At 40.3% G+C, this 26,956-nt stretch overlaps 1 protein-coding gene across 3 annotated transcripts in view; it reads right to left on the bottom strand.

Annotated features, from left to right (window-relative positions):
- The window catches only part of SLC20A2 (solute carrier family 20 member 2), a 39,238-nt gene extending 25,326 nt beyond the window's left edge, over window positions 1-13,912 (bottom strand). The window contains exons 1-4 of one of the 3 annotated variants that reach the window (XM_026847600.1): window positions 13,724-13,912; window positions 7,349-7,897; window positions 2,498-2,638; window positions 1,203-1,288 (exon numbers count right to left, since the gene is read on the bottom strand). In XM_026847600.1, coding sequence (XP_026703401.1) covers window positions 1,203-1,288; window positions 2,498-2,638; window positions 7,349-7,637 — 516 coding nt within the window. In that variant the 5' untranslated portion in view covers window positions 7,638-7,897; window positions 13,724-13,912. Of the gene's footprint in view, window positions 1-1,202; window positions 1,289-2,497; window positions 2,639-7,348; window positions 7,898-13,555; window positions 13,673-13,723 lie in introns of those variants that run through there. The other 2 variants (XM_026847598.1, XM_026847599.1) reach the window with 2 other exon arrangements.
- Between the last annotated feature and the right edge of the window lie 13,044 nt (window positions 13,913-26,956).

Genomic DNA, 26,956 nt, shown 5'->3' with positions numbered 1-26,956 from the left:
TGTATCTACAGGGCCAGCTGCTGTCCACAGACAGCCCCAACAAGGGCATGAACCCCTACACCAGGCCACAGGCTTGCAAGCTAAAAATCTGCTCTTTTTAATGCGTGCACACAACTCAAGTCACTACCTGCTTATGCCAGAAGCTCTACAGATCTTACTACTTTGTGAATGACACAGATGGCAGTCAGAAGACAGTTTCTTTAGCCTGAACTTTTTCTGTCTGTTGAATGCTTAAATATGTGGATTTTATACCAGAGTTCATGTGATTTTGATGACTAATTTCTTAAATTGTTAGGTTTTGAGTGGAATAGAGGAACTTTTCCTTATCCTTTATGCAACTTGAGTAATTTTAAATTCAAAGCTGAGTCTGATCAAATTTATCATGTGCTTTTATCGCTGACATTTATTTACATCAGAAATAAAGAATGATGAAGCTGAGGTTACAGGTGGTGTTATTTATAGCAAAAGAATTAATCCCTCATCTATTTAAGCTCCCTGTATAACTGCTAATACAGTTTTCCTTATTTTAGGTCACTGTCATGTGCTGCACTCCCCCATTTTAGCAAGTTGAATGGTGTTAAAGAAATGGAAAGAGCAGATAAAAGTGTTCTGGTTTCCAGTTCATGCTGGATGGCAGGCAAATTGCTTTCCACACTGGAGATATATGGACTGATATTACCTCAGAGCTGTCACTTGTGACTGAGTTCACTAAAACACATCAATTCAGGTTTCTTGAGAATCTAGGAAATATGCAGATGCCCATCTTCTAGTGTCTGATGTACTTGAAAATCAAAGCTTATATTTTCACAACTATGAAATATCAATGAGAGTATCTCCAAGGCAGGACTGTTCGGTTTAAATAACAGTCAGAACAGCTATCATGAGTCTAAGTCAATGCCAGCAAGTTTGTACTAATACAGAAGCAATCTCAATGTACCATCCTTTAATCAACAGATTATACCATATTAAATATCACATAGCACCTTCTAAGTCTCAAGTACTTGCCAGATTACTTACTCTAAGCTTTCAGAACTGCTAAGAGAAAGTACAGTTTCAGTGGCTATAAAAAAAAATAGAAAAAGGCTGGTCTTCTGTCCAAAAGGCAAGCCACAGTTTCAACTCTGGAAATGCCAGTACTCAAATGGGAGGCTAGAACACAGCCTTCACACTGAGCACTCATTATAACAGTGAGATTTCTTTACCTTGTTTAAAATGAAGAATCTAATCAACACAAAGAGGACTCCAGACATCAAGCCAGATAACAGTGGGGAAATAAACCAAGAGGCAACTGTGTCGAAGAAAAGAAAGAATGAATCATGAAATAAACAATAATGTTGTGTAATAGTTAAGTAAGTGGTTAATGAGCATTAAATTTAAAACAGTTCTACAACTGGAATGAATGTTCTGTATGTTTACTTACAACTGGTGCAACTCAATGTCCACTGACACTCATGAAAGTCAAAGTAATGCTAGGCGCTATTAGAAACATCAGCCAAAGCATTTCCTGATAATTTTGCAAGTTTAGGAATCAAATTAATCAGGAAAATATCTTGTGGAGACCAAGAAAGCCCTGGAATTTCCTTATCACCATGATCAAGAATGTTGCAAGCAAGTAGAAAGCAACTGCATCTAGCAGGATGCCATGCTGCTCACAGGGCAAAAGTCTAAATTTCAAAAATGCCACAGAAGCATCAACTGCAATGAACAATGCGTGTACATTTTTTGCAGGCCAGATTTACAAGTGTCCAGGACTGATTAAACTGAAGTAGGTGGCAAAACTCCCACTGATTTCAATAAAACTGGATTAGGGCAGTGCTCTGGAAATCTCATCCAGAGTGATTTATTGTTTGTGGCATGGTTAACAGATCGATTCTATGGTCACTGCAAACTCTCTTCTGCTTTTGACAGAATTTTAAAAAAACTTGTCTACATCTCAATTGTATTTCTGTGCCTTCAGCATCAAATCATTTTAATACAGGGTTTAGGCTGCAACTTCGGTTACAAGGCTTCTAAAACAATAATGAAAACTCCCTCACATCCCTGCTTGGCTGTGCTGATCTTGGCAGTGGGAGGCTGTGAGTTAAACATGTGGTGTATGCCCAGCTTTTGCCTGCCTGAAGCTGGTGGGTGGAGAAACATGACTGTGGGCATTCACATGATGGCTAGCATTGTTGAGAGCAAGAACGAGGTGGTATGAGCTGCCACAAAAAGAATTAGAAGAGGAGGAATGTCACCTTGAAGCATGTCTCTGAGGGACAATGTCCCCTCAGCTTACTGCTGGGGAGGTGCAACTTGCATCTTACCCCTTTCTCCACTGGAGATACACTGCAGCCCTTAATGAACATAGCATCAGGGCATCTTCTGAATGACAGGACTGGGGTGGAAAATAATGCAAGGAGGGAGTGCTATCAGCATAAAGCAAACTTCTGGGAATGTTTTCTGAAGACAATGCACACTATTTCACATACTCTCACACATAAAAGGAAACAGCACTTACCAATCTTGACAAGCTGCATCCACTGGACTCCCTGCGTGCCAATTGCCACCAGAGAAAATCCAATTGTAGCACCTACGATGCAATGGGTCCCTGATATCGGGAGTTTCAAGAATGATGCAATCAGCTGCCAAACAGCAGAACCTAGAAAAAAACCCAAAACATATGGTATAAACAACAACAGTAACAATAATGTCATGCAGAAAATTCTCCGCCATGTACCCACATTCTTTTACGAGCACTGCCTACACTCCACATGCAGAACAGAGATCTCCTAAAGAGAGTTTTGTTCCTGTTCTGTCTCTGAAAACAGATACTAAGACAATTTAATAACAGCTTTGACTCCTGCATCTTACTTGTGACTTTGTATTACTAACAGCTCTTTACACTTCACAACAGTTCTGCTTTTTTTTTTTTTTTTTGAAGGCTTTCAGTACTTACAGCTTGCCTGATTAAATACATAAACTGCTCCCAGTCTGCCAGTCTGGACCAAGCTTAGAAAACCTTATTCTTAAGAGGAAGAAGGACCTGGAAGCCTCCAACTGATCAGTGTGAGGTGGCATCCACCATTTGGATGGCTCCTACCATTCAGATGCTACCCAGGCTCCTAAATTCAGATGCTATCAAAGAAAGGCTCAAGTTGGGCAGGGAGTTTTTTATATCTCTTCTCAGTGATGCGCAGCCATCCAGAATCCTCTATAGGAAAAATGGACTGAAGAGGGAATAAGGACTCTCTCACTGCCTTCATTGTTGCACTACAGATACTCAGAACTGCAAAAAAGGTTTATCTTAGTCATGGAGTAGCCAAAGATACTCTTGGCATAAGGAAATAAGATCTAACTAAGGGATGGTGGCTAACAGTCTATAAAGTAAATGCAATTCCTGGTGTCCCAATAGATGTCCCAAGGAAGAACATTTGCCAAGAGTGCAGGAAAAAAGAAAAAAAAAGGCCCCAAGCACCAGAGAGAATGCCTTGTATTTGTTTTCAGTCCCAACTTTTGGTAGTTAGATCAGACCACAGTTGGCCACCAAGCCCTCAAGCACGCAGCTCCACGCTCCATCTCATTTTCACACTGCAAGGGCACAGGTTCCCTGCTCCTCTTGCAGTAGCACTAACCTCAGGGCACTAAAATCATTTTGGCAGTGACACAAGCTTTTCGTGGATCTCATCTAATATTAGAGGACCCTTAGAAAGGACTCTTAGACTCTTAGAACATCTTCTTCCTCTTAAGACTTCATGGCCTTAAGACTAAATCTCCATGTGTTAAGAGGCCCCAACGGCAGCAACCAAACTGCCATGAGAGATCCCATATTTTCTGGCTTGTGCCACCTCTCTTAACAGATCTGCAGCAGACACAGGTGATTAAAGGAAGGTTGCTGAGCATACACTGTTACTCAAAATCTCAGCCTCCATCCTGAATTCCAACAGGAGAGGATGGTCTGAAGGTCTTGAAACAGAGCCATCAAATGGTGATTTTCTGGCATCATACACAGCTATGTTTGGAAGTCAACCAGTCTGTAAAACTGATCTCTCCTGCAGTACTATCCCAGAACAACTGGTACTCCTATTGCTATTGGAAATTCTAGATCAAATAAGGAACACCTGCTCTTTAATTTTTTGGCTTCTCTTCCCCTGTACTAAAATAAAAATAAATATACTTTGAAACCTTTGACATGAACTTAGAGACCAGCGAATGGAAGTGAGGTGAAAGAGAAAACATGGTAACATCTGTAAAGAGCCAAATAAACAGATAAGCCAGCCATAGATATGTAATTACAAAATAATCTAAAAAACAGGGAAAATGCAATCAAGCCACAGCTGCACTGCAAATGTGTGGCACTATTTCTTATTTAATCAACTTTACCTTGAAAGCAAACAGGAGAGCAAGAGAGAAAGTGGTGGAGGACAGATGGATGGTCTGAGAAGGACAATGTGTGGTCTAAAGAAGTTTAAGGAAGCACATTAATAAGCAGAAGAAAATACAAATCAAGCCAGCGCAGGACTTTCCTCTGGGCTTGCAATGCCTTAATTACCTACATCAAAGCTTTAACTCTTTAACATAAAATGCATGTTCTCAATTTTTATCTTTGCAAAACTAACCTAGGAAGCAGGAGACTCTCTAGACCTGTCACAGGGTCCCAAATTCAGACCCTTCATGCCTGCTGAGAGGATGGCCACATACCCTTTCCTCCCAGTTGCTATCTCCTAAAGAAAGAGGGTTGGCTGCAGACTGACCTGACCAAGAGTTGCCAGTGCTGGCTTCTGGCTCAGGGTGCATTTCATGCTCCCCTGCTGCTGAAGGCACTGCATCCATTCTCCTGAGGCTCTGGTGCTGTGTGCTAGCCGCAAGCCCCCGTTGAGTATCACACCACCTGCAAGACTGGGTTAGTCCTTAGTTTTGCTAATCCTGACTGGGATGTGCTCTCTGTCGGTGGGATGTCCTCTCTGCCAGTGGCATCTCCTCAGTTGCACCAGTTACTGACTTCAGCTCCCACCAGGACCATGAACAATTCCTGACAATAACCTGATAATTAGTTAATGCTAGGGAAGTGTTACAGTTTACTCCCAATAGCAACAGTCCCTAACTTCCCAAATGCCTAAAAACCAACATTTTATTATGCTACAGATTATTATAAAATATTACATTTTAAAATTTTAATCCTATTGCTCCCTGCATCTTTTTCCCTTAGGAGAGAAGGTTGCCCTGAAAATCACCATCTGCTGTTTGCTGCAAGCATCAAAGGATCTTCCACCAACATCTGGAAGGAGGATACAGCAACTTTTGGTCTCTCCCAGCCTGTTGACTCATTTAAGCCTCATCAAAATTCAGAAGCTAAGTCCATTCGCAAAAACATGATCATAAGGCATGAGAGAATGGGGAGGAAAATGCAGAGCAAAACCAGAAAGAGGAAAAGAAAACATTCAGGAAGGCTCAGAGAAAACACAGAAAAAAATATCATACATCCAGAGAAAAGCTGGAGATGGATTTGAAGGGAAAAAAATTTGAAATCTGCAGTTTGTATCTTGTGATTAATTCTAAGATTTAAAATGTGGAATTTCTTCTTAATGCCCTTACTGGAGGAAGGGAATGCAACTGGTCATGAAGTTCACACAGGCTTATGTAAATATGCATGCAAATAAGTTGTTTTCTTTGAGCTTCTGGCCAGTTGCCTCCACAGGGGGCATCTGAGACTTTAAACTTTGCCTGGCCAGGATCAGGATGCCAGAAATAGATACAGAAAAGGAAAAGGACCCTTCCTTCAACAACGACTTGAGTATCAAGAATGTGAAGGTCAGAAGATGCGGGTCACTTACATTTCAGATGGTGTACGCTGCTTCCCGGGCACATGCCCATGGGAAATGATGTTGCTATCTCAGGAAGCAGAAGGTTAAATGATGCAAGTGGAGTGGTACTAAGAAGCCACCCTACAGCTTGAGGGAAAGACCAGAAATCTGCAGCTGACCTTGCAAGACATCAGGAAAGAGGAAGTGATGAGGGGTGCCCAAGAGCTTTTGATGTGGTTTAAGTTGGCAGCCTCACAGAGGCTCTGTCTGGGGAAGCGGCTGCGGTCCCAGCAGCGATTTCTCACTAACCAACCCCTCTTCGCCTTGGGCAGGGGAAGGTGGCCAACCTTCAGGAGGCTCAGGAGCAGCATAAGCCCAAGGGAACCACCTCCCTGCTCTCAAGCACACAAAGCCACCTCAGACAAATCCAGAAACTGGTACTCAATGTCCATTAAGTTTGGGGTTTTTTTTAAATTTCCCCAAAGAAATGGGAAAATAACTGCATGTAGTAGATATCTGCACAGATTCACCTATCTCAGGTGCAGGTCCTGTCTGAAAACCATGGGGAAGTTAGAGGGAGTAGGAGGAATTAATATTTAGGTTAGGTTTAAGGAGGTTTAAGGAAGAAAATCTTTGAGTGGAGCATCGTTTTCAAACAGAGGATGCTGCAATGTTCATATAAATAATGTTGCCCTGCCATGAGATGCCACAGACCTGCCAGACTGAAGAAGTGGCAGAGGGATGGGCAGGCTGACCCCTTCTTGGGCTGCCTCTCCCACAGGGAAAGGGTTTCCTTCCTGCTGTCTCCTGCCCTTTCAAAGCAGGTTTGCTATTGATCTTTGAGGGAGCTCTCTGAAAGCTCACAAAGCCTCTTGCATACAAACAAAGAGTAAATACTGCGGCTTAATGTTACATACCTCAGAATATGCTATTTGTTCTAAACAGAGATTAATTTAACAAACAAAAGCACAGAGACTCTACAAGACTCTAAGGTATTCTGAACTGCTGTCAGTTTGAGTCAGAAAAATTAAAGACCTTAAATGTGTGACCACCTATCTTTACTGCTCCTTTAGTTTTGCCATGGGTGAGGATAAAATGCATGATTAATTGCAATCACTCATCTAGACAATCAGTTTAAGCAAATATGTTTGAGTTTCTGTAATTTTTAAAAATAATTTTGGTAATTCCTCCTCGTATGTATTCCTTGCAAACTACTGTTTCTGTAGGATCTTCTGTATAGTCACAAATGCCATGCTTACCTATTTTTGATTTACCATCATAAAAATCTCCAAAATAATTTTTTTTCAGTACCGTAGAAATACATATATATGATCCATTATGTTAAACATTTTTTTCCTGTTAGTCAAATGGCTAAACCACTGAAAACTGTAAATGATTAGAAGCATTTTAATACCATAGGAGACTAAAAAGGGAATACAGGCCCCTGCATTCACACAAAACCAGACATGCAAGTCCAGAAGATGGAAAGACCTATTTAACAGTATTCACAATGAACAGGATGACAAATACACAATGAACATTACTTGGAATAGGAAAGCATTACTTACCAACCATTGCACTCACTTCTCCTGCCATCAGCAGTGGGACAGTGTTGTTGTACAGGTTAACATCAATGATACCTTTCCGAATTGTTTCTCCTACTTTTGCTCCCAGTAATACTGAGCCAGTGGTTTCAAAAACAGAAGCCAAAATGCAAGCCTGGCGTAAAGTAACTACACCAGAGCCCACAGCTGTTCCGAAAGAATTGGCAACATCATTTGCACCAACTGAAAAGGCTAAAATAAAAGCAATGATAAAACCCACAATGACCATCCACAGGTACTCATCCATTGCCATTTTTCCCCAAACCGTAGATCAGCTTCCCCTTTGCAAATAGTTAATAGTCAAGGCTGGAGGGCACCAACGGATTTGGAAAGCAGATTTCTTGTAAACAATGAGTTCTCTCTGGAAAGTGCTGGGTAGTGTTAGAATGTGAAGAAACTGCTAACTGCTGATTTTCAAACTACTATAAATACTGTTCATTTGGCTGCCTTCGGTCAGCAGTGAAACACATTCCATATTTTGCTCCCAAACTGGTCCAACTGCGATGTTCTGTCCTGCAACAGAAAAAAAAAAAAAAAAAAAAAAAAAAAAAAAAAAAAAAAAAAAAAAAATGTAACAATGCTTGTTTTCAGAAGTAAACAGATGATTTAAACCCACTAATGGGGTCCTACCTCAGCATGTGACTGTTCTAATCATAAAGCAATTCAGAAAAGGTTAAAATTAGGTCACCTCCAAAGTAATGTTTCTTGCAATATCACTGATGGAGAAAATCTTTGGAACAATTTAAAAGGGTTTAGAAAGGTTGGGGGGTTTGTTTGTGTTGAATTTAGCAAGCAGTGTGTGTGATAAGCCATCTTTCTAGAAGGAGGATTCTTTTTGGCTCTTTGCACCCAGTGAATATAAGACATGTAGAACAGACCATAACATACAGCCTGATTCGCAGCTGAGGTATATTACCTAGCTCCACCGACCTCAGCAGAGCTCTCAGCATCTTATCAGCTGCAGCCAGGGATGCACTCTTTTGAAAAATGATTGTATCTATATGTCTGTCTAGGAAACACCACAGAAAATACTCTGAAGAGCATTAATATTAATCTACTGCTGTTATCACATCCCATGCAGTAAGAATACAATTTTCTTACAGCTTCTCAGTCACTGAAAGGCACAATAATCGCAATATTACTATGTATCCCTAGAGACCTAGATAAGTAAAAAAAAAAGTTCAACTAAAATGTTGAGATCTCTGCTCTTTCCTATATATGGTTACCAATTACTAACATTATATTCAAACCATTGTTACAGATATCTTTTAGTATTTCTTTTGATAGTTTCAGTTTTATGATGGTCTTTTGAATTACATTTTAATTAGTCCTAGTCTAATCTGAAAAAAGACAGTTCTTTCAAACCAAAAAATGGACAGAGAAAGAGACTTTAAAACCTTCATCATCCAAAAGACTGCTAAGCAGAGCAACAGGGCCCACACTGATGTCAAGATGGTAAAAAGCTAGAAGCAGATTTGCCCAAACCATTTCCCTTCTCTGAGGGCTGCTTCTCTTCTGCGAGCAGCCATCACAAAGACATCCCATGCCACCCTCTGCTTTGCTATCCATGCTGTTTGGCTCCAGAAAAGTGTCATTTTGGAGATGGCAAGGGGTCAAATGAACATTTAGCAGCAAATATCCACCGGCCACAAGTTTTAAGAAGCATTTCAAGAGATCAGGGGATATCAGATGAAAAGCCCGGAGCCCACCTCCTGCTCTCAGTCTCCCCACAGCCACTTCAGTCTCATACAATAAACCCACAACCACAGTTCCAAGATCATGCTTAATTTTTTTTTATTACCCCAGTGCAGTGTAGATCCTGTAGTAGCAAGGAGGAAGGGTCTCTGAAATGCTGGCAAAATTAAAAATTAGAAGAGATTTGGCGTATTTCTGAGATGCTGGATCCTTGAGAACAACCAGCAGGAAAATACCACATCTATACATGTTTCCTAGAAAACCCCTAAGCTGATGTCGAGGATTGATGCTTTCTCTAAATATACATAGTCAGCAGAAAATATATCCCTCTTTCTTTCTCCAGGCTCCAAACTGGCTGAACAACTGTTGCTCCAGTCTTTTCCAGACATGGAGCAGACATTAATCCTTAAATGCCTTACACTCTAAAATAACATCTCAGAAGGTCTTAACAGCTAAAAACATTTGTATAAGGATTTTTATACTATGAGATAACATGAGAAAACGAAGCACCAGTGCATTTTTGATGTTTTAAGACTTGTTCCCTTTTTATAATTCATGTGTACTCAGCCCACTGAGTGGAAAAGGACTTGACAGAGACAGAAAAGGCTAACAATATTTGGAAGAAACAGTTATCACTTGTTTGCCTGTGAAGGAAGACAAAACTCCATTAAATTTATTTGTTAAAAACTTTCTGTTATGTATATCAGATATTTGGTAGATGAAGTGCTGGGCTAGGGTCCTTCCTTGATCCTGGAGATTAACGATTAAATTCTTCATCCTGCATGGATTTACACAGTACCTTTGCCAAGTTAACCTCGGTGCCCCAGTTTTCTCTCCTGAAAACGGGCAAAGCTGACTGATATCCATGCATGCATCTGCAGGCGTGATTATATGAGACCTGTTTCCTTTGGACTCGCAAGACAAAAGCAGATCCTTATTCCCAACAGAGATCTGTCTTTTCTCCACTTATCAACCAACCTACCAATTTACTGCGGTGACCCAATTCCTGGAATAAGGAAGAGTAGGGGGATTGTGACATTCTCCCACTGCAACAGAGTTCACGGGACAACATTTACCAGCCACAGCGAGTTCCTGCACCTTCCAAAATAAACCTCTTAAGTCACAAGGTTGCCTTTATTAGCTTCCCAGGGGGTTACTCCAGATGGTCCCAAAGAAATTAAGAGTTCAAGTGTGTGTGTGTGTGTGTGTGTGCGCTCCTAAAACTCCTTATGAAGGCCAAAGAGTCTCCCAAAGTCTGAGAACCAGGGCTCTTGGCAAAGGGCTCAGAGAGGCAGCTACATAATTTCCCCCCCTGTGAAATGGGATATACGGCCTTGGGAGAAGAGGATGTCTTAAGTAGGAAGCCACCCCTCCTGTCATTTTATGCAAGGTGAAGGTTCAAAATAGACCTTCCCCCAAAACTTGGGAGGCTTGACTTGACATCCACTGCATTTGCACAAGAGACAGAGAACAGAAACGGCCAACCCTTGTCTTCAACAAGATGAAAATCAAAAGGAAAAGGAATAAATGCATGTTTAAAAATTAACATGCAGGCACCATTTGCATGGCTAGGTATTACTACATTAAACCTTAAATAACTGTAAGAGATGTTAAAAGTTTAAAGATAGATAGACAAAAAAAAGCACACATCTCTGCTGAGAAAGTTTTCAGAAATGCAAAATATCCTGCAAAGTAGGCCAGTGACTAAATACAGACTAAATCTTGTAGCATGCTTCTTTCTAGAGCCCAAAATACATCTGGCATGCTCAGACACGCTGAGCTATGCCCCTCATCACCTAATCTAACCCAAGAGCCTGTGGTATTTTGTGTTGTTACTGGGATGAAAAAGAAACTGGAAAAACGCCGTACAGTAGGGAATGACAGATCTCCGGCTCTCTGCATTACAGCTGGAAGTCACTAGCCTGTTTCTCTCCTGCGCTCACTTATGCTTCATCAACACACCTCTATGCACGCCAAATGCAATTCAATCTGACCTGCTAGACACTAGGAAATCCTCCCATTTACCTGCAATACTGCTTCTTCACCACAGCCTCCTCAGTCGGGTGCGCTATGCTACTGCAGCAGACTCTGGGTGGAAAAGTCCATTTTCCTACTGATGCTTCAAATAACTCTTCCTGAACCAGCCCAGCCTGCACTGCAGTGGCCGTGCTGCAAACTCACCCTAGGGCATTAGCAGGGCAGAGGAACTGTGTTAGCACCGGGGAGCTGCAGGACCTGAAGCTAGAGTGTGCATCTCTGATATTAGAGCAAAGGGAAATGCATAGAGATTAAATTTAAAGTTGTAAGAAGCTAATTTTGTGTCAAGGCAAGATTTTTAGCTACTGCAGTTTTCTCATGATCCATAATTAGAGCATCATACTTAGGAGGTCTAAGTTGAAGCTTTTAACTGTTTAACTGGACTTAGAAACTTACAGAACTTGCACTTGAGTGAGAAAAATCTGATTTTTGGAAATGCTAAGCACGTCCCTCTGCCTCACTGGCAGATGATCCAGACACCCCCCTTGGACTTTATTTTGTTGCTAGCTAAACATCTTGTTATAACTCTGTCAACATGAAGTGTTATTTCTTCCCTACGGGAGAGATGAAAAGAAAACCTAGGTAAGGAAGCACCTTGGCTCATGCAGAATGACAAGTGAATTCTCAGAAAAAAGTCAGGATCTCCTGGTAACCACCAAATCACTTCAGGACATGTTTATGTATGGATATTTACTAAGACAGCTCTTCTGGAAGCAACTCACAGTACACTTCTAAGCCTAGACAAGTTTTTAGTGAAAAAATAATATGAAATTTGAAAAACAAAGTTGTCAGTTGGGGTTTTTTGCCAAACAAACTGCTGCTAAAGAGAACACAGAGATGTCTAACAACAGAGACAAATGGTTAAATAAAAGTTCAGGACGAAGTTCAAAGTCTAGGGAAGCAATCAGAGTGCATTACCCACCAGCAATCCAACAATGTGACATCAAGAAAACAAGAGACCCCATAAATGTCCTTTAAACTTCTCTTTGCAGAAAATTAGGGAAGAACCTACTGCACTCATGAAACATTGAAAGGTATATAAATCATCCCATATGCAGCTCACACAATATATGAATCATGCTGTATGCAGCTCTTCTGCTCTCAAAAGTCGCCCCGTGCTGCAGTTGAAAACTTTCTCCTGCTCTGTATGGGACAGAGATTTCATGAGGTCCTGGTTTTAACTGTTTTGTCACTGCTCGAGTATGAGCAAAAATCAAGATAGCAGCTAGTGCAGCATTTCTCAAGATAACTCTTACAACTGTTCCACTTTGCATTATGTCAAGACAGACAGGGGAGGACAGTTTCTTTCCCCCCGCAGTGTTGAAAACAGCAGACATTTCACAAGAGAGAGTGGCATTGAATTTGTACTGACAGGCAGGTTCACTTCTAGTTACCAGTGGCTGAAAAGTCTGTCTGAAATGCTTACCCGACAGCAGCTTCTATGAGGTTATTCCATCTCTCTCTAATGTATGTTGTTCTTTATATAAAACCAATCTGTCAGGCTTCCCACCTAAGTATATAAACTCATACCAGATCTGGCACTCCAGTCTATTGGTACTAAACAAAGCACTGCATAGAAACCAAGCCTGATTTATAACCAAAGCTACTAACATCATACACATCAATAGTCCTTATCGTTTCCAGTTCATGTTTGGGCCACAAGGCTTGTAAATTATCTTGCTTAAATTACTAACACTACACTCATGATATTAAAGGTGTTATTAATTCAAGTGGTTCAAGACTAAGAACATCCCTATATGGCTCTAAATTACATGCACAGGACTTGTCACAAGGCCAAGCATGATGCAAGTTTAATGCTCCAGTACACAAAAAGCACCCCCAACTTACTTTTTAAAAAAATCAATTACTGCATTTTGCAGAAGCAGTTTTTGTATCAATCAGTTCCAATTTTGACACGTTCGCAATGTGTTTAAGCATACTTCATGCTACTACTTGATATGGAAACAAGACTGAAGTTGATAGCTTTCCAAGGACTCCCATCCAGTTTAACATTGCAGAGAGGGACTGTCACCGCCAGCTCTCAAAACTTCCAGGGGATGCTTCCTTTTCTTAGTCCCTATCAACCTCTGTTCCCACCACTGAAAGGTGAAAAATGAATATAAAATATTTAGCATGAGATTCTGTTGCTGAAAACATTCCCTAAAAGCACAGACAGCAGTTAAATTTAAACAGCAATTCTAGAAACAAGATAGGTAAAGTATCAACAAGTCCTTGTGGTCATTTTGCTGATAAATATCTTTTTCTCTAACTAAAGGACAAATTGATCCTTCAGTAACTGAACAAAGTCTTTGTAACAAGCAAGTATTTTTTATGATTCAACACCACGGATTAAGATCCATTCAGAGAAAACAAGTGTTCATGGTTATAGAAAACATGTTTTATAAAAGAAAACCATGCAGAGAAATCTTTAAAACTCACCCAATATTTAAATGTTGTTTCAAAAGAAAAAGGAGCTAAGTTCTTCCAGCGACTTGCCCTCCTGATTGTAAATACAGGCTGAAGTCTAAAATAGACATCCTATCATTCAAGCACAGTTACATCTGAACATGCAAACTTCCAGAGGGTAGAAAGAGGGTTGTAACTTACACCAGGCAGTCCGGGGATAAAATTCACTCTGGCATAGCAGAACACACAAGACAACACCAAGAAGCATCAATGCGAGTCCAGAGTCTTATTCAGTAGGTGAAAATCTGCCTCCTCTTAAGCAAAGAATTCTGCTGGGGGTGGGCACTGATAAAACACAACACTGCGTCACGACTGCACTAGTGAGACAAACCAATCCAATGAAGCTCATATTAAAAGCAACAAAACGTTCCTTTTTTTTTTTTTTTTTTTTTTTTTTTTTTTTTTTTTCCCCTAAGCATAGGCATAGATGAGAAAGGAAATCTCATTTTTGACCACCAGCTGAGCATTTTGGGGTGATCAGGTAATCTCTGAGGAGCCCCAGGTCTTCTCTTTGCAAGCACACATAAATGCACAGCTAATTGAAGTGCATGTGACTGTAGGGTACATACATCCAATTCAGGAAAGATGTTGCATGCTTGTTACTTTATCCATGTCAGTAGAGGTCTCACAGGCTACGCAGACTGCAGAAAGTTAAAGATGTGCACGAGTTTTGACTGGATCAATGCCTAAGCAAGCAACTTCGTTTTCAACAGTTCAACCTAAATTACCCAATCCAAATTCCTTCAACCACTCTCCTTTAAGTGGGAAACATGTATGTATGTCAAGACAAAAACAATGCCTAAAAGCACCCAGCTTAGCTTTATATAAAATATTTGCTTTAATACTATATAATGCAATTAAGCTATTTTATTCTGCAAAAAGGAACGTAAATCAAAACTGCATTGTCACATTTAAAAATCTGACAGATGCAAATTTATTTGGACACGTTACTGGTCTATAAATAAATGATGTTTTAAATTTAACTTAGGTTTTACTCCATTCTGAGTCATTCAAAGCCATGGCATCATATTCCAACACAATAAACTTAAATTGGCACATTTTCTGCATCCTAAACATTTGAGAAAAACCAAATCATCGATTTAGTTCCATAAACACAGACTTGTAAACATAATTCTTACCTCATCTATTTTTTCAAGTTTGAATATTTCTTAACAAGGAGGCAAAAAATTTCTAAATTGGTTAAATTCAGCTGCAGATTATATTCAGGGATAATTTGATATATCTAAAAAGAGGTTTCTTAAGAGGTTTCTTAAGAAAAACCACATGGATTAGTAAACCTGCACTATCTTCTAAAACAAATTAAGGCAAAACTCCAGCTAGATATCTGCAATGCAGAAATGACATTAAAAACCTAAAAAAAAAAAAAAAATTATAACTATCAGGCCATGATTCTTTGTAAGAAACGCTGACTCTTTATTTAAGGTCAATACCCAACTACTATTAAGCTTGCAATATAGTTGTTAACTTTGTGAAAAGCTACATCTCTTAAGTGTGGTTGCAAAGTCTTTCCTTTTACTTCTGTAATAGCTGGCAAACAGGCTTCCTAGTTTTAGAAAAGTGAGAAAGGTTGATACTTCCACACTTGTTTTCCCTTATGTACAAAAGCATCATATTTTAATGAGAAGAATATGAATACTTTCCTGCAGATCTAAACATATCTTAATACCTTTTTTCTTTTTTTTTAACAAGTAGTGCCAATCAGTTCAAATGAGAGCGATCATAATTGTAAACATGAAGTCAGCCTGTATTTATAGGTCTGGATTCCAAGGTTTTGAGGAAGTGAATAAACAAACACAGAAACTTTCTTGGAGCACTTATTTAACTTTATAAAGTTAAAAAAAAAAAAAAAGTTAAATATTACTTCATGTTCTCTTCATAGCTGACAAGTTGTTGATGTCTGCCTTGGAAAAGCTCAAACTGGAATGGTCCAAGTAAGTGGTAAACCCACCTTAGTTCTCCTTAAAGGACCATTCACCCAGCCGAGAGTAATCACCACCAGCATGCATATGCAGGTAAAAAGACTGTCAAAAGACATTTGGGAGGTATCTACATTGACCTCAAAAGCCAGAAGTTGCAGCCCCAACCTGTGGGAATCATCTCGGACCCAAGAGAACAGCAAACTGGAAGCATTTCAGCGCCACTTCCCATGAGCCAGCCTGACCACAACGGTGGTTTCTTACTGACCTAAGCTTCAGAGCTTGAACTACACGCAAAGCAAAGGATATAATAAACTGCACAGAGAAAAGGAAATATCTTCAAAGTTTTTGTTCTGCTACATCAGCATTGTGGACCTCAGGCATGGGAAAATTCAAGCCAAGATAGGTTGACCATTAAAGAGAGTTACAATTTGTGATACCACTAAAGAAGCAGGCAAAGGAAAATTTATATGACCACAGAATAAATGATGAGGATTGGCTTTTGGCAATGACAGCACCAGTTTGGTTCCCATCAAATCAAATATTTGTAGAAATTATAAATATTATATATCACAGTCTTGATCAGATATCACAGGGGGATTTTTAATTTTAATTTATTCTGGTAAATCCACCATTGAGAGATCCCTGTTTGATTCAACAAACCAACAGTAGGCAGATTTATATTCTGGTTTAAAAAATGTAATAGGACATGCCAATTTAAATAATTAATTTTAATCTTCCTTTGTTTTGCATTAGCTATTTTCTGACAGATGTCCAGTTTCTCATTTACCAGTAACTACTAAAACAAGGTTAATTTGCAACATAATGTAACTTTTAAATCAAATGTAACTGGCCTTTTTGCCATTCAGATGGGAAGGCTACATTATATCTATATATGAAGCAATTATACTTATTTTAAAATACTTACATTTTGAGTAGAAAATAATGGCAGATGATTTTAATTTTCTAAAATAACAACCTGTAAGATGGAAACCTGAATACCTACAAACTGCATTTGGTCAGAAACAGAAATACAAGAAAAATATCTGAAAGCTACAGGATGTTGTTCCAGTTACATTGTGCCAATTTAAATAAGGTTACTGACCAGCAACGGAAGCTTTTGGGCTTTCACATACCTGCTGGTACTCTAAAATTGGGAGCCATAAGCAGCTGGAACAGGGCATTTTTTGTTTCCCTTATCAGTATTTTTGCCCCTGACCCTGCCTAGGAACCCTCATCTACAAAGAAGGAAAATAAAATTAATAAGGAGTAATGAAAATGGGTGGCAGATGACTGCACAGGTATCACACAGTACCTCAAAGAAATCCAGCTCTTGCAATACCCTTATTTCTTGTTTTGAAGGCCCCTGTGACCATCTATACGAGGGGGGACTTGAAGCAGGACACCATCATGTGCTGATCATTACCTAGAAATCAGCCCTGAGGTCCCTGATGCTAACGGTGAGTTAACACAGCTCTGCCAAACACAGCACCATTTCTGGTTGCTTCGGTAAGTCCATTGGGTCTAACAAATACCAACAAAACTCTGAATATCTGCTCTGCAGATATCTACAAACACAGTTCAAGCTGGAAAGAGCCAGGTCCAACCTATAAAAGCACATCTGCTTTTGTATATTGGGTAGCAAGCTTCAACACATTCTGTTATCTATCAGAATAATCTCCGAATAGAAGGAGATGCATCCGTGTTTCACTGCAAGAAAAAAACATCTCAGGGACTCTCTGGAAAGTCTAATGCAGTAGACATAAAAATTATAAAGTCACTTGGCATTCAGGGACAGAGCAACTCCTCTGCTCTGAGGAAGCAAACCATTTGGATGGGCTTTCTTGATGGCTCTGAACTCTGTCACACTGTCGTCCAAATCTCTTTTTCCAGCAAGACATAGGGCTCTCAAAGAGGACATCTCACCCCAGGCAGGAGACTTCCACTCCCCATGGTTGAGCTGAATTGGCTGTGCTCACACAGGCATGCAGGGAGAGCTGCCATGTTACAGAGCATGACTCTACTTGAGATCACACTTGTCTGTTAGGCGAGCAAGGCCTGGGAAAATGAAAAGGAAGAAGCCACAACTGGAGTTGCCAGAGGCTAGGGCTGGCACAGAGGATGACACAGGCTCCGGGTGTTGTGTGGCCTGGGAGAGCCAGGCTGGCTCCAACCCTTGCCACAGCACAAGCCCATGCCGAGTCAGGAAGAGTTCAAAGGCAGCAAACCCACTCTGAAGGAGCAAGGCTTTGGCCAGCACTGATTCAAGTACTGTCCCAGTTAATGACGGGAACCAGACTTGTATCGCTCATGACTGTGGCTGATTCACCAGAGACTGAGCATACTACGTCCACACTAAGTCCACAGAGAGGAGTGAACTGCTGCTCAGAGCCTCCCTCAGCTTAATCCATCATTTTCCCTCCCCAGCCCCATATCTGAAGACAGTCATTAGCATGGGCAAAGTATTTTGAAAAGCCCTGGCTACTGCTGACAACTCAGGAAGCATTATCCTGAATTACTAATGAACCTATACTGCCTTTACACAAAACATAAAAACTGCCCATGAAACTGCCCTGTGGCAATTCAAAAATACGCATTTTGCAAATTCAGAGGCTTATGCAAAGATCTCCTTGGTAAAAAGCCAGAGTGTGGTTGCCAAAAAGTCAACAATGCAAATTTTTCAGATAAAGGAAACCTGACACCTCAAGCCCCAGATTCCTGCCATTTCCATTTTGGTTTGGGTTTCAGAGAATAACCGCTGTGGAGTCTTTTCCCATTGAGCCTGAAGTGATGGCTGGGGCTCCCTGGAGTCCAGCAACTCTCTCTCTTCAAAGGGAACTGGAGTGAGTGAGTAGCTATCAACATGCCAAACCACACTGGCTGGCTCTCACTGACAACCTCCAAAATCAGTGTGGCCAGCAGGACAGAAGACCAAGCACTGCTGAAATGAGCCAGCTGAATGCCAGAGGGAGAAAAGGACCAGGGGTATAACCAAAGAGAGGAGGAACGATAACATTCAGAGGTGCTGACTGGGGTTATGGAAGTAAGTGGAAGTAGATGAGGCCAATACATTGTGGCAATGAAAATTCTGCCTTTTTTTCCTATGAGCATTGCAGTAATAGAGATATAAAGGTGGAAACAGCAATGAAAACTGTGATCTTGGCTTCATTTCATAGTAATAGAAGCCAAATATTACACCAGGAAGCTGGTGACGGTGACTAATACTGTCTGGAGAACATGCAAAGAATGGCATCAGCCAACTAATAGGCCTGTTTCCCCCCCGCCCCCCCCACTTCAAAGTCCAGTAGCTGCTGATCTCACTCCTTCAGAGTCCATGTAAAGGTCCACACCTATCTCCTGTAGCCTTTGCTGCTAGAGACATGAGGAGTATGATGGTGAAGCAAAACCCCTTGAGTTCTACCCACAAGGCAGAGTTAATATGGCTGCTGCTTCACTATAGGTTGACAATGCTGCTGGAGCAAACAGGTGGCAACAGACTTGTCACATTGGCTAGGAATTAAATCACTGCCAAGGCAACATGCCAAAGAATGTCCCATAGTCGGGTACTTGGCTCAGTGAACACCCCCAAGAGGTCTTACTAAGGGCATGTGATCCTGTGAAGCAGGTCAAGAAAAATTAGGCTTTATCTTCTGCAGAGGAAAAAGTTTCTCTCCAGTGCTTCTCCTGTCTGTGCAAGAATTAGCACAAAAATCACAGGAAAAGCAGACCTACAAACCAGCTCAATACAGTGGCTTGGTCAGTGATCTTGTTATCAAGAACTCCCTCCCTCAGATGAGTTACTGCTCACAGAGAGATGGCTCCATGTTTTATTTAGGGTTTTCCAAGCCTGGCAGCAAACCCTGGTTAGCATTTGTGCTTCAGCAATCCAGCACCCATGTCCAGGTGGAGTACAAAGAGTCTTCCTAAAGGTATGGGCAGGAAAACAGGACACACATTACCTCCAGTGAAGTGATGAGCTTATTTGTCTGTGGTAAGAGCTTGAACAGTTAAAATTCCTCTGCTTTGCTGACACAGAGGCTACAAAAAGTAGAGAAAGTCATTAAGGTACAGAAGATATTTCTTTAAGTACATGGTACCAGCAAATAGCACCAGTTGCTACTGTGTCTCATTCTTTGAAAAAATGTGTTTATAGCTAAGCTGTTCTGATGATAGTGATGCATTACAGCACCCTGACGGTTTCCCAGGGGAAGGATAGCACGGATGCTGCTGAGAGGTGAGGAATAGCAAAGACGATTCCATGAGGAACCTTCCCTCTTTCCTGGCTTTCTGTAGAAGGGCAAGAATCAGAGGCCATGCCAGGATCCTGCTATGCCCACCACAGCTTGAATTACCTGACAATGGGAGTGGTGCAGTGCTGACACAGGCCTCTGTGCTCCATAAGAGCTCTGAAAGAGCCACACTACGCCAAGGCAGGGTGCAAATTCCCAGAGTGCTGAAGTATTGGGAAAAAAAATCAAGCAAAAAAGGAGAAAACCTAGAAAAGTAAATAAAAATCTCTGGCAGCCAGGTATGACATGCATGCCATGTGAAGAGAGTTCTCCGAGTATGGAAACACATGTGGAGCACATTTCTTGCAAGACTTGAATCACAGTCTACCTCTGTCGTAAGGAAACACAGTTATCCATAAAACAAACGAGCAAGTGGATCATCTGTGAAGAACATAAATACTCAGAAAAAAAAGTATATAAAGTATTTTTTTCTTTTAAAGAAATAAACAAAGAATCTATAATTAATAAACAACTGGTTGTTTCTGGTCACTGAGACCTTCCAAAGTCACAGAAATAATTTCCTCTTCCAGCTCTTCCACACATAAATTTAAAAGGGAAAACTGTGTCATTTTTTCAACTGTCAATCAGTTCCTCAGCCTTGAATTAACCAGATATTGAATTAAATCAAATTAATAAAATTATGTGAAAACAGTTGTTCTGAAATGGTAGAATACTTTACTCCCAAAATGGGCTTAATATTTCAATCAACACTGTCTCCAAACATTTAACCAATTATCTCCCACAATTTGATTTTGTTTTCTTTAAAACTTCAGCAGACATAAACACCTTCGAATCACTTCATTTAATCCAAATAACTAAACAGATTACAGTTAATTTGGGCTATATTACAAGTTTGTCTCTTTCAAATCCAAAGTACCAGGGGTGTAAAATAAACATAATCCTTTCTAGTTTTAAAAATTTCTCAACCAAGCAAAAAGCGTTTTCCATTCTCTAGAACACAGACCATATATTGTTCACTATGTATATTCATTCAATCTGGGATACACTGATGTCACTAATCTAATGTGAAAATCATGTGTGCAGAAGACCATTCTGTATCTACTTTTAAAAAATCATCAGTTGCTGACAAATATATTGAAAATATGAAAAAAAATTTACAAACTGGCCTACTGGCTACTCTACTTATCTTGGGATTTTATTTTGTCTGGAATTCTCTAGGGTTTATTCAGAGAACAAAGTAATTGCACAAACTCAGATGCACAGTTCTCCATTAAGAAAGTCTTCTACAAGAACATGCAAAAACCCACAACAAGAGTGCCTCACAGGTCGACCTAAAGAAGGCAAATACCATGAAAGGAGTAATGCTGGAAGAAACACTAGGTGAATGTAGAGGCAGAGGTAGTACGAAGAAAACAGAAATGTGCAGATTTACTTGTTCCAGTCAACAACAGTAACTGAAGTTTATTGATTTCAGTTTCAGCAGCTGAAAATCCATGAAAACATTTTTATATGATACAGACAATACTATCCCATATTCAAATTTCTGTCAAAGTAATAATATAGGCTATGGTTTTCTCACAGTCATGGAGATTTACTTATCAAATAGTACAATAAAATCTATTTTAAAATATAAACAGTACTAAGTGCAAATAGATTTTGTATCCAATTGTAATTTAGCTGTTCAATTGTATGGAAATATCTAACTAAAGAGACTGAAAAAATTTAACACAGCTACAAAAATAGCTGGACACATTCTCAGCCACTGTCTCTCAACTGTTCCCTTTATATCCACTGTAAACCAATTTCCAACACAGTAATCATATCTATTCGGAAGAAACTAAAATTATATGATTTCAAACTATTTTTATTAGAAAAACAGTCCTTTAACAACTGCTTTTACTCTTCCATCTAATTATATACTCTTAAAGGCCAAATATTCAGTCAGGATGCAAAAATAGCCATAGCCTTTTATTAAGGATAAAACACCAGATAAGATGCTCTTTGCCTCTACCAACAACACTGTCTAAAATAGGAAATTACATTTAATTTTAAAATTTTAAATACTTGTGTGTTGAAATCTTAGTAATTCCATATCAGAGACTTACTACAATTAAGTCTGTTCACAGCATTGTAACTTGCTGGACTGCATAGCTAGTATTTCCTTGGAGATACTTCACATAACAGCCAAGATATTAAAAAAACTACCTTTCTAAATAGCTCTTAAAACCCCACAGCCCTGCCAAGAAATCTTACCTATCTGGAATATTTTTTTGGTCAACAGTTAAATAAAAATACTGAACTGATTAATATTTGATTCTGACATCTGTCTAAGGACAGCATAAGAACAATACATTATAAGGTTACTCAAATTAGAGGGCTAGCACTTTTTTTTTTTTTCTTTTCCCTATGCACCTGTCACACTTTCTATGCAAAGGGTGTTTATTAAATGCAAGCAAACCCTGATTTCCTATTTCATAATGGTCATGGTCTGATCCTCTCCATATTCAATGTACGTTTCTACAAAAAAACCAAAATTGATTTTAAGTACAAAGCAGCAGCTATCTAATCCACAAATAAGAACTACAGTGATGTTCTGCTCTTCCTAAAACAAGCTTGAAGCCATGATTATATTAAAGACACAGAAGTGAGGGGATTTTTCAATTTCCAAACAGATATGCAAACAGTATTACAATCCAGGGGCGCAGGTAAATGAATAAGCAAGAAAACTACGTGACGTTTGTGCAGCGTCCTCTCAAATCCTGCAATCCCTTCTAGAAAGTCTGGGTCTACATCTCCCTCTTCTTTACTCATGTTCTTCTCGCATGGCTTGGTCTCAGAAACTTTCCATGCCTGTAACGGAAACTTGAGCCAACTTCTTAAATGTATGATTTCTTCATCTCCACTCATCATCCACTTCTGTTTCTGAGAAGCTCCTCATCATGACACCTGTATCTCAAGAAGCAAAACAGGAAACATCACAGGGATGAAGCAAGGAAAGATGAATAATAATATGCCTCTGTGTCTTTAATAAAATCCCAACTTTCATTCAAGTTCCTTTTAGGAAATAAAGAGTTCCTTTCACAAAAGCAAAGTTTTGCCAAACTACGTATGTAAACATCACGTGCCAAAATTGGGGTAACCAATGAACTCTCCCAATCTGCACCTCTGTTCCTCATATGACGAGCAGGAGAAATCCTGTACCGGCTAGCCTTACATACTCTGGAAAACATCATCAGTTGCCAAGCTTGCCGAACTAGTCTGAGGCAGTCAGCTCAACTAAAAGAAACCACTGACCCATCTACTAACTTATCCACTACTGAAAACAATGCAAGTTATCTTTACGCAGGACCCCTTTGTCCAAGTAAGTAAAGCTCTAGCCCACAACCGAGATGAAAAATAAAGATGTGAGCCTCTCCTCTATTTTCCCCCCTGCTCCTTAATCTACACAACTTCCACTGTTTGCATTTTTACCAGAGACACTTCCTCTGCATTACAGCAGTGTAACTACAAGGTGACAAAGGCCTAAGGTATTTTCAGCATGTCTTTGTTCCCAAAATCATGTCATAAAGTTTGAGGTTCGGGTGGAAGGGACTTGTTTCTGCCATCCACAACTTGGGATCGAGTGGGCCCAAAGCCAAGAGCAGCACTGTTCAGAGCTTAACAATAAAAAGGCAGAGGGATGACTCATACACGAAATGGAGACACAGCCATCTTGTGTCCAAACAAGCAGCCCAAACCATTTGCTGGCTCACAATTTTGCCTGAGTGCTGATGAATGAAGGGGTGCAGGGGAAATGATTTCTGCAAGCATCCCCCGCCATGAAGCCTTCAGGGCAGATAAGCAGGCACCAAAACCATTCTGCCAGCCAGCTCTCAGTGAGACAGCACAAAAGCAATTTTATCTCCCTTTTAGGGTTAAGGACATCTTTAAATAAACATTAGCACCAAAATCTCTTCCTAGCAGAGGCAGAGCAGATCCTACCTCTTATCAGCTACCATCTCAAATTCTCAGAATTCCACCTCCCATCTGAAATCCTCCTTTCTTCTGCAAAAGCATTTGACAGCAGCATACTCCATACATGGGGCACACTTCACTCAGAAAGACAGCATAGCTCTTCGCCAACTCCTCCCAGAGAAACGATGGGTCATTTCAGCTCTCTTACGCTGTTAACTCAATTACAGCTATAGGAACAGAGTCCCATCCGAGCACAAAAAGTCTTGGCTTTGGTTCCTGCACATTGCAGTAGAGGAGATAACTAAGCCTTGGGCAGTCAAAGAAACCTTCTGACAACGCTCTGGTTATTGCAGAAACAATAGCTGTTAAGTAACACAACAGAAATGTATTTGCTATGAAGGGATTATATGTCAAAGAAAAACACATATTCCCTCAATTCTGAACTCTTGAAGAAGTCCTTACCCTCAGAAATGCTTAGGAGGCAAACAATCCTGAAAGCCTGTGCCTCAGTGATCATGCCTGCTATTGAGAAACACCCTGTCGCCTATCAGGAAAAGCAACTATCACAGATTTCAAGAGCTTAGAGAGCACAAAAGCTGAGGCAGCCACACAATGTCCTGTCAGCAGGACATCCAGAACACATCCAGATACCATCCAATTATTTTATATCACAGTGATCCTTAATCTTTTATCATGATGATCGCTGTATAAAAGAAACAGAAACCACAATTTCACTGTTCCATAATCATCGTAACTCCATATTCTCTCCAAGCACCAGAAATTAACTGCGGACAAGTAATTCAATTTATTGTTGACATCCTCACTCATTAATCAGATGTCTACACTCAACATATGCACCATACAGATTACAACACATCCAGGCTGCTCACTGTTGCATGCAGAAAGAGAACTGCAGAAAAAGATTAATAATTATCAAAAAAGATCTGACACTGCATGTCACCTGGAACAACCGAGGAGTTTTCAGTTTTCTTTTGAAGACACAATTTACTGGCAGGCTGGTACTTCTAACTTTGATCTTCATAGCAGCCAACACCAGCAGAAGAATTTTGTAGCTCAGTAACAAAACACAGAAACCTCCTGGATTGTTAACTCAATTACAGTATTTTGGCAAGGAAGTCTTCCCCTTATACCTTGGAGAAAGTCTTAAAATTAAACAGTGCATGTTTTAAAGGCACACATGCCTCAATTATTTGGTGTAACTGTTCATGCAAGTAATTGCTTTGAGAGAAAAAATATTTCATGCCAACTTGCTTAGAAGACTGCTATTTTTCCTTGTTTCCCTAGGAAACAACAGATAACCACACCTACTATCCCATGCAAATAAGCATAAATTATAAGGCAAATTTCAACCTAATCTGATGGCAAAGGATGGAGATTTCATAGGTGCTCAATCCTACAACAGGTTTGCAGAATAAGTAACTGAGGCAGCCCCCTGAGCAACGTGCCTGGCTCACGGAGACGCATCACATTTTGATTAAATATATCCAAGAACTACAAGGCAGTGAGAGGCTGATCAGACACTGTTGTTGGGAATATCAGGGATGCTCATGGTACTGCTGCGTAATGTAAAGAAAGAAGGGATGATGTTTAACGTACCACAGTGCCACCAAAACTAAGAAAGCTGCAGAAAACTCTCATCTTCACTAGTTCAGCTGCTCACAGAGCTACTTTTTAAGTACGAAGAAATATAGCAATGTGTCTATGTGTCTACCACAGCCTTCATCTTTAAGCAGGCACTTGTCAGGATTCGTTAAAGGCACTTGGTCAACAGTTGTCCTCTTTCACCAATGAGAAACTGAAAAGCAGATGTACATTCCAGTACAGGTGGCCTCAGAAAACCCTAAAAAAAAAAAAATAATTCTTCTCAAACCGTTTCAACAAGATCCTACCCAGGCAGGGTAAGCTAAGCACTGCCACAACAGGTCAGATTGCTGGTCCATCTGTTTGAGAATCCTGCCTCCTGTGATCGGGACCAGATGCTTCAGAAGGTGGAACAGCTCGGGTAGTGAACAATGATGTAATTCACCCAAAGGGGAAATTCCTTCCTGACCTCATCAATTAGCATGAAGGTTTATATGTTTAATTTATTTTTAATCCTATTTACTGCAACTCTGGACATTGTCATTATATATATAAATGTCCAGGTCTGCTTGGAATCCGACTAAACTTTTGGCCTTGGTAATATCATGTCATACAATTATGCCAGGTTTCAAATGTAATGATTTTCAATTTCATTTAAACATCCCTTTGTCCTTGCACTATGGGAACTAGCACAGCTATTAACCTTTCTTACCCTTCCCAGGGCTCCAGTCCGGCTTGCACCATAAACTCCCATGCCATACTGTGCTCTGTTACAGACCAGGAACCTAATCTGAGGGCAGTTAAGGCAACAATTTAGCAGCTTCCATCAGTCATCCAGCAACACTTCTGAAACGCTAAATTTCTGGGATCTGCTGGAAGCTGGCAGCTCCACCAGAATTACACCAGGCCCTCTCCTCTTCCAGATCTTGCAAGCTCACTTCTCTGATGCTTTCTACTCCAGACTTGCCACCCTTATAAGCAAACTGTTTTGCCCTGTGATGCACTCTCTGAACCCATTCCTTCCGAGATTCTGTTAAATTTAGTTATAAAAGAACAGACAAGAAGCATACCATGCTGGGCTTTGCAAGGTTATACAGGAACCTCTCCCTTTGAGCAAAGAATTCCCCTGCCATCTCCATGCCTGTATAAAGAACAACAGTGTCCAACCAAGCAAAACCAATCCAATTTTTTTCTCGGCTGATGTTCCTGTGGCCTGCAGTTCCTCTGTGCAGTAACTTTAGCCTATGTTGTTACTTATGGATGAGCTCATGAGTATCATGACTTATTATGGCAAGTACTTACTAAAGCTGTGCAATTAGTCACTGCCATTTCTGCTCACACAACACTTGCAAGAGGCATCAAGGTATAAAGCCACATCTACACTCAACAAAAGTTTAGGGAAAAGATAATATAATGATGTATGCAAGCAGCAGACAAGGAAGGGAGACTCTTTAGAACTGGAGTTCTACATCTTCCCGTCTCCCCAAAACAGTCCTGCTTTCAGTAATTGTTTGGGCTGCAGTTTCTTCTTCCAGTCTCTGGAGCTAAATCTTTGGACCCCAAACCACAGGTTCTTAATCCCAAAGTCTTTAGGAGAGAAAGAGTAGGTCTGGCTGATATCTCATAGGAAG

Source organism: Athene cunicularia (assembly GCF_003259725.1).
Source record: "Athene cunicularia isolate RWA chromosome 4 unlocalized genomic scaffold, athCun1 chr4_part2, whole genome shotgun sequence".
In the NCBI taxonomy this organism is placed as follows: domain Eukaryota; kingdom Metazoa; phylum Chordata; class Aves; order Strigiformes; family Strigidae; genus Athene; species Athene cunicularia.
Note: the sequence above shows the minus strand (reverse complement) of the source record. Positions and strands in the feature narration are given on the sequence as shown.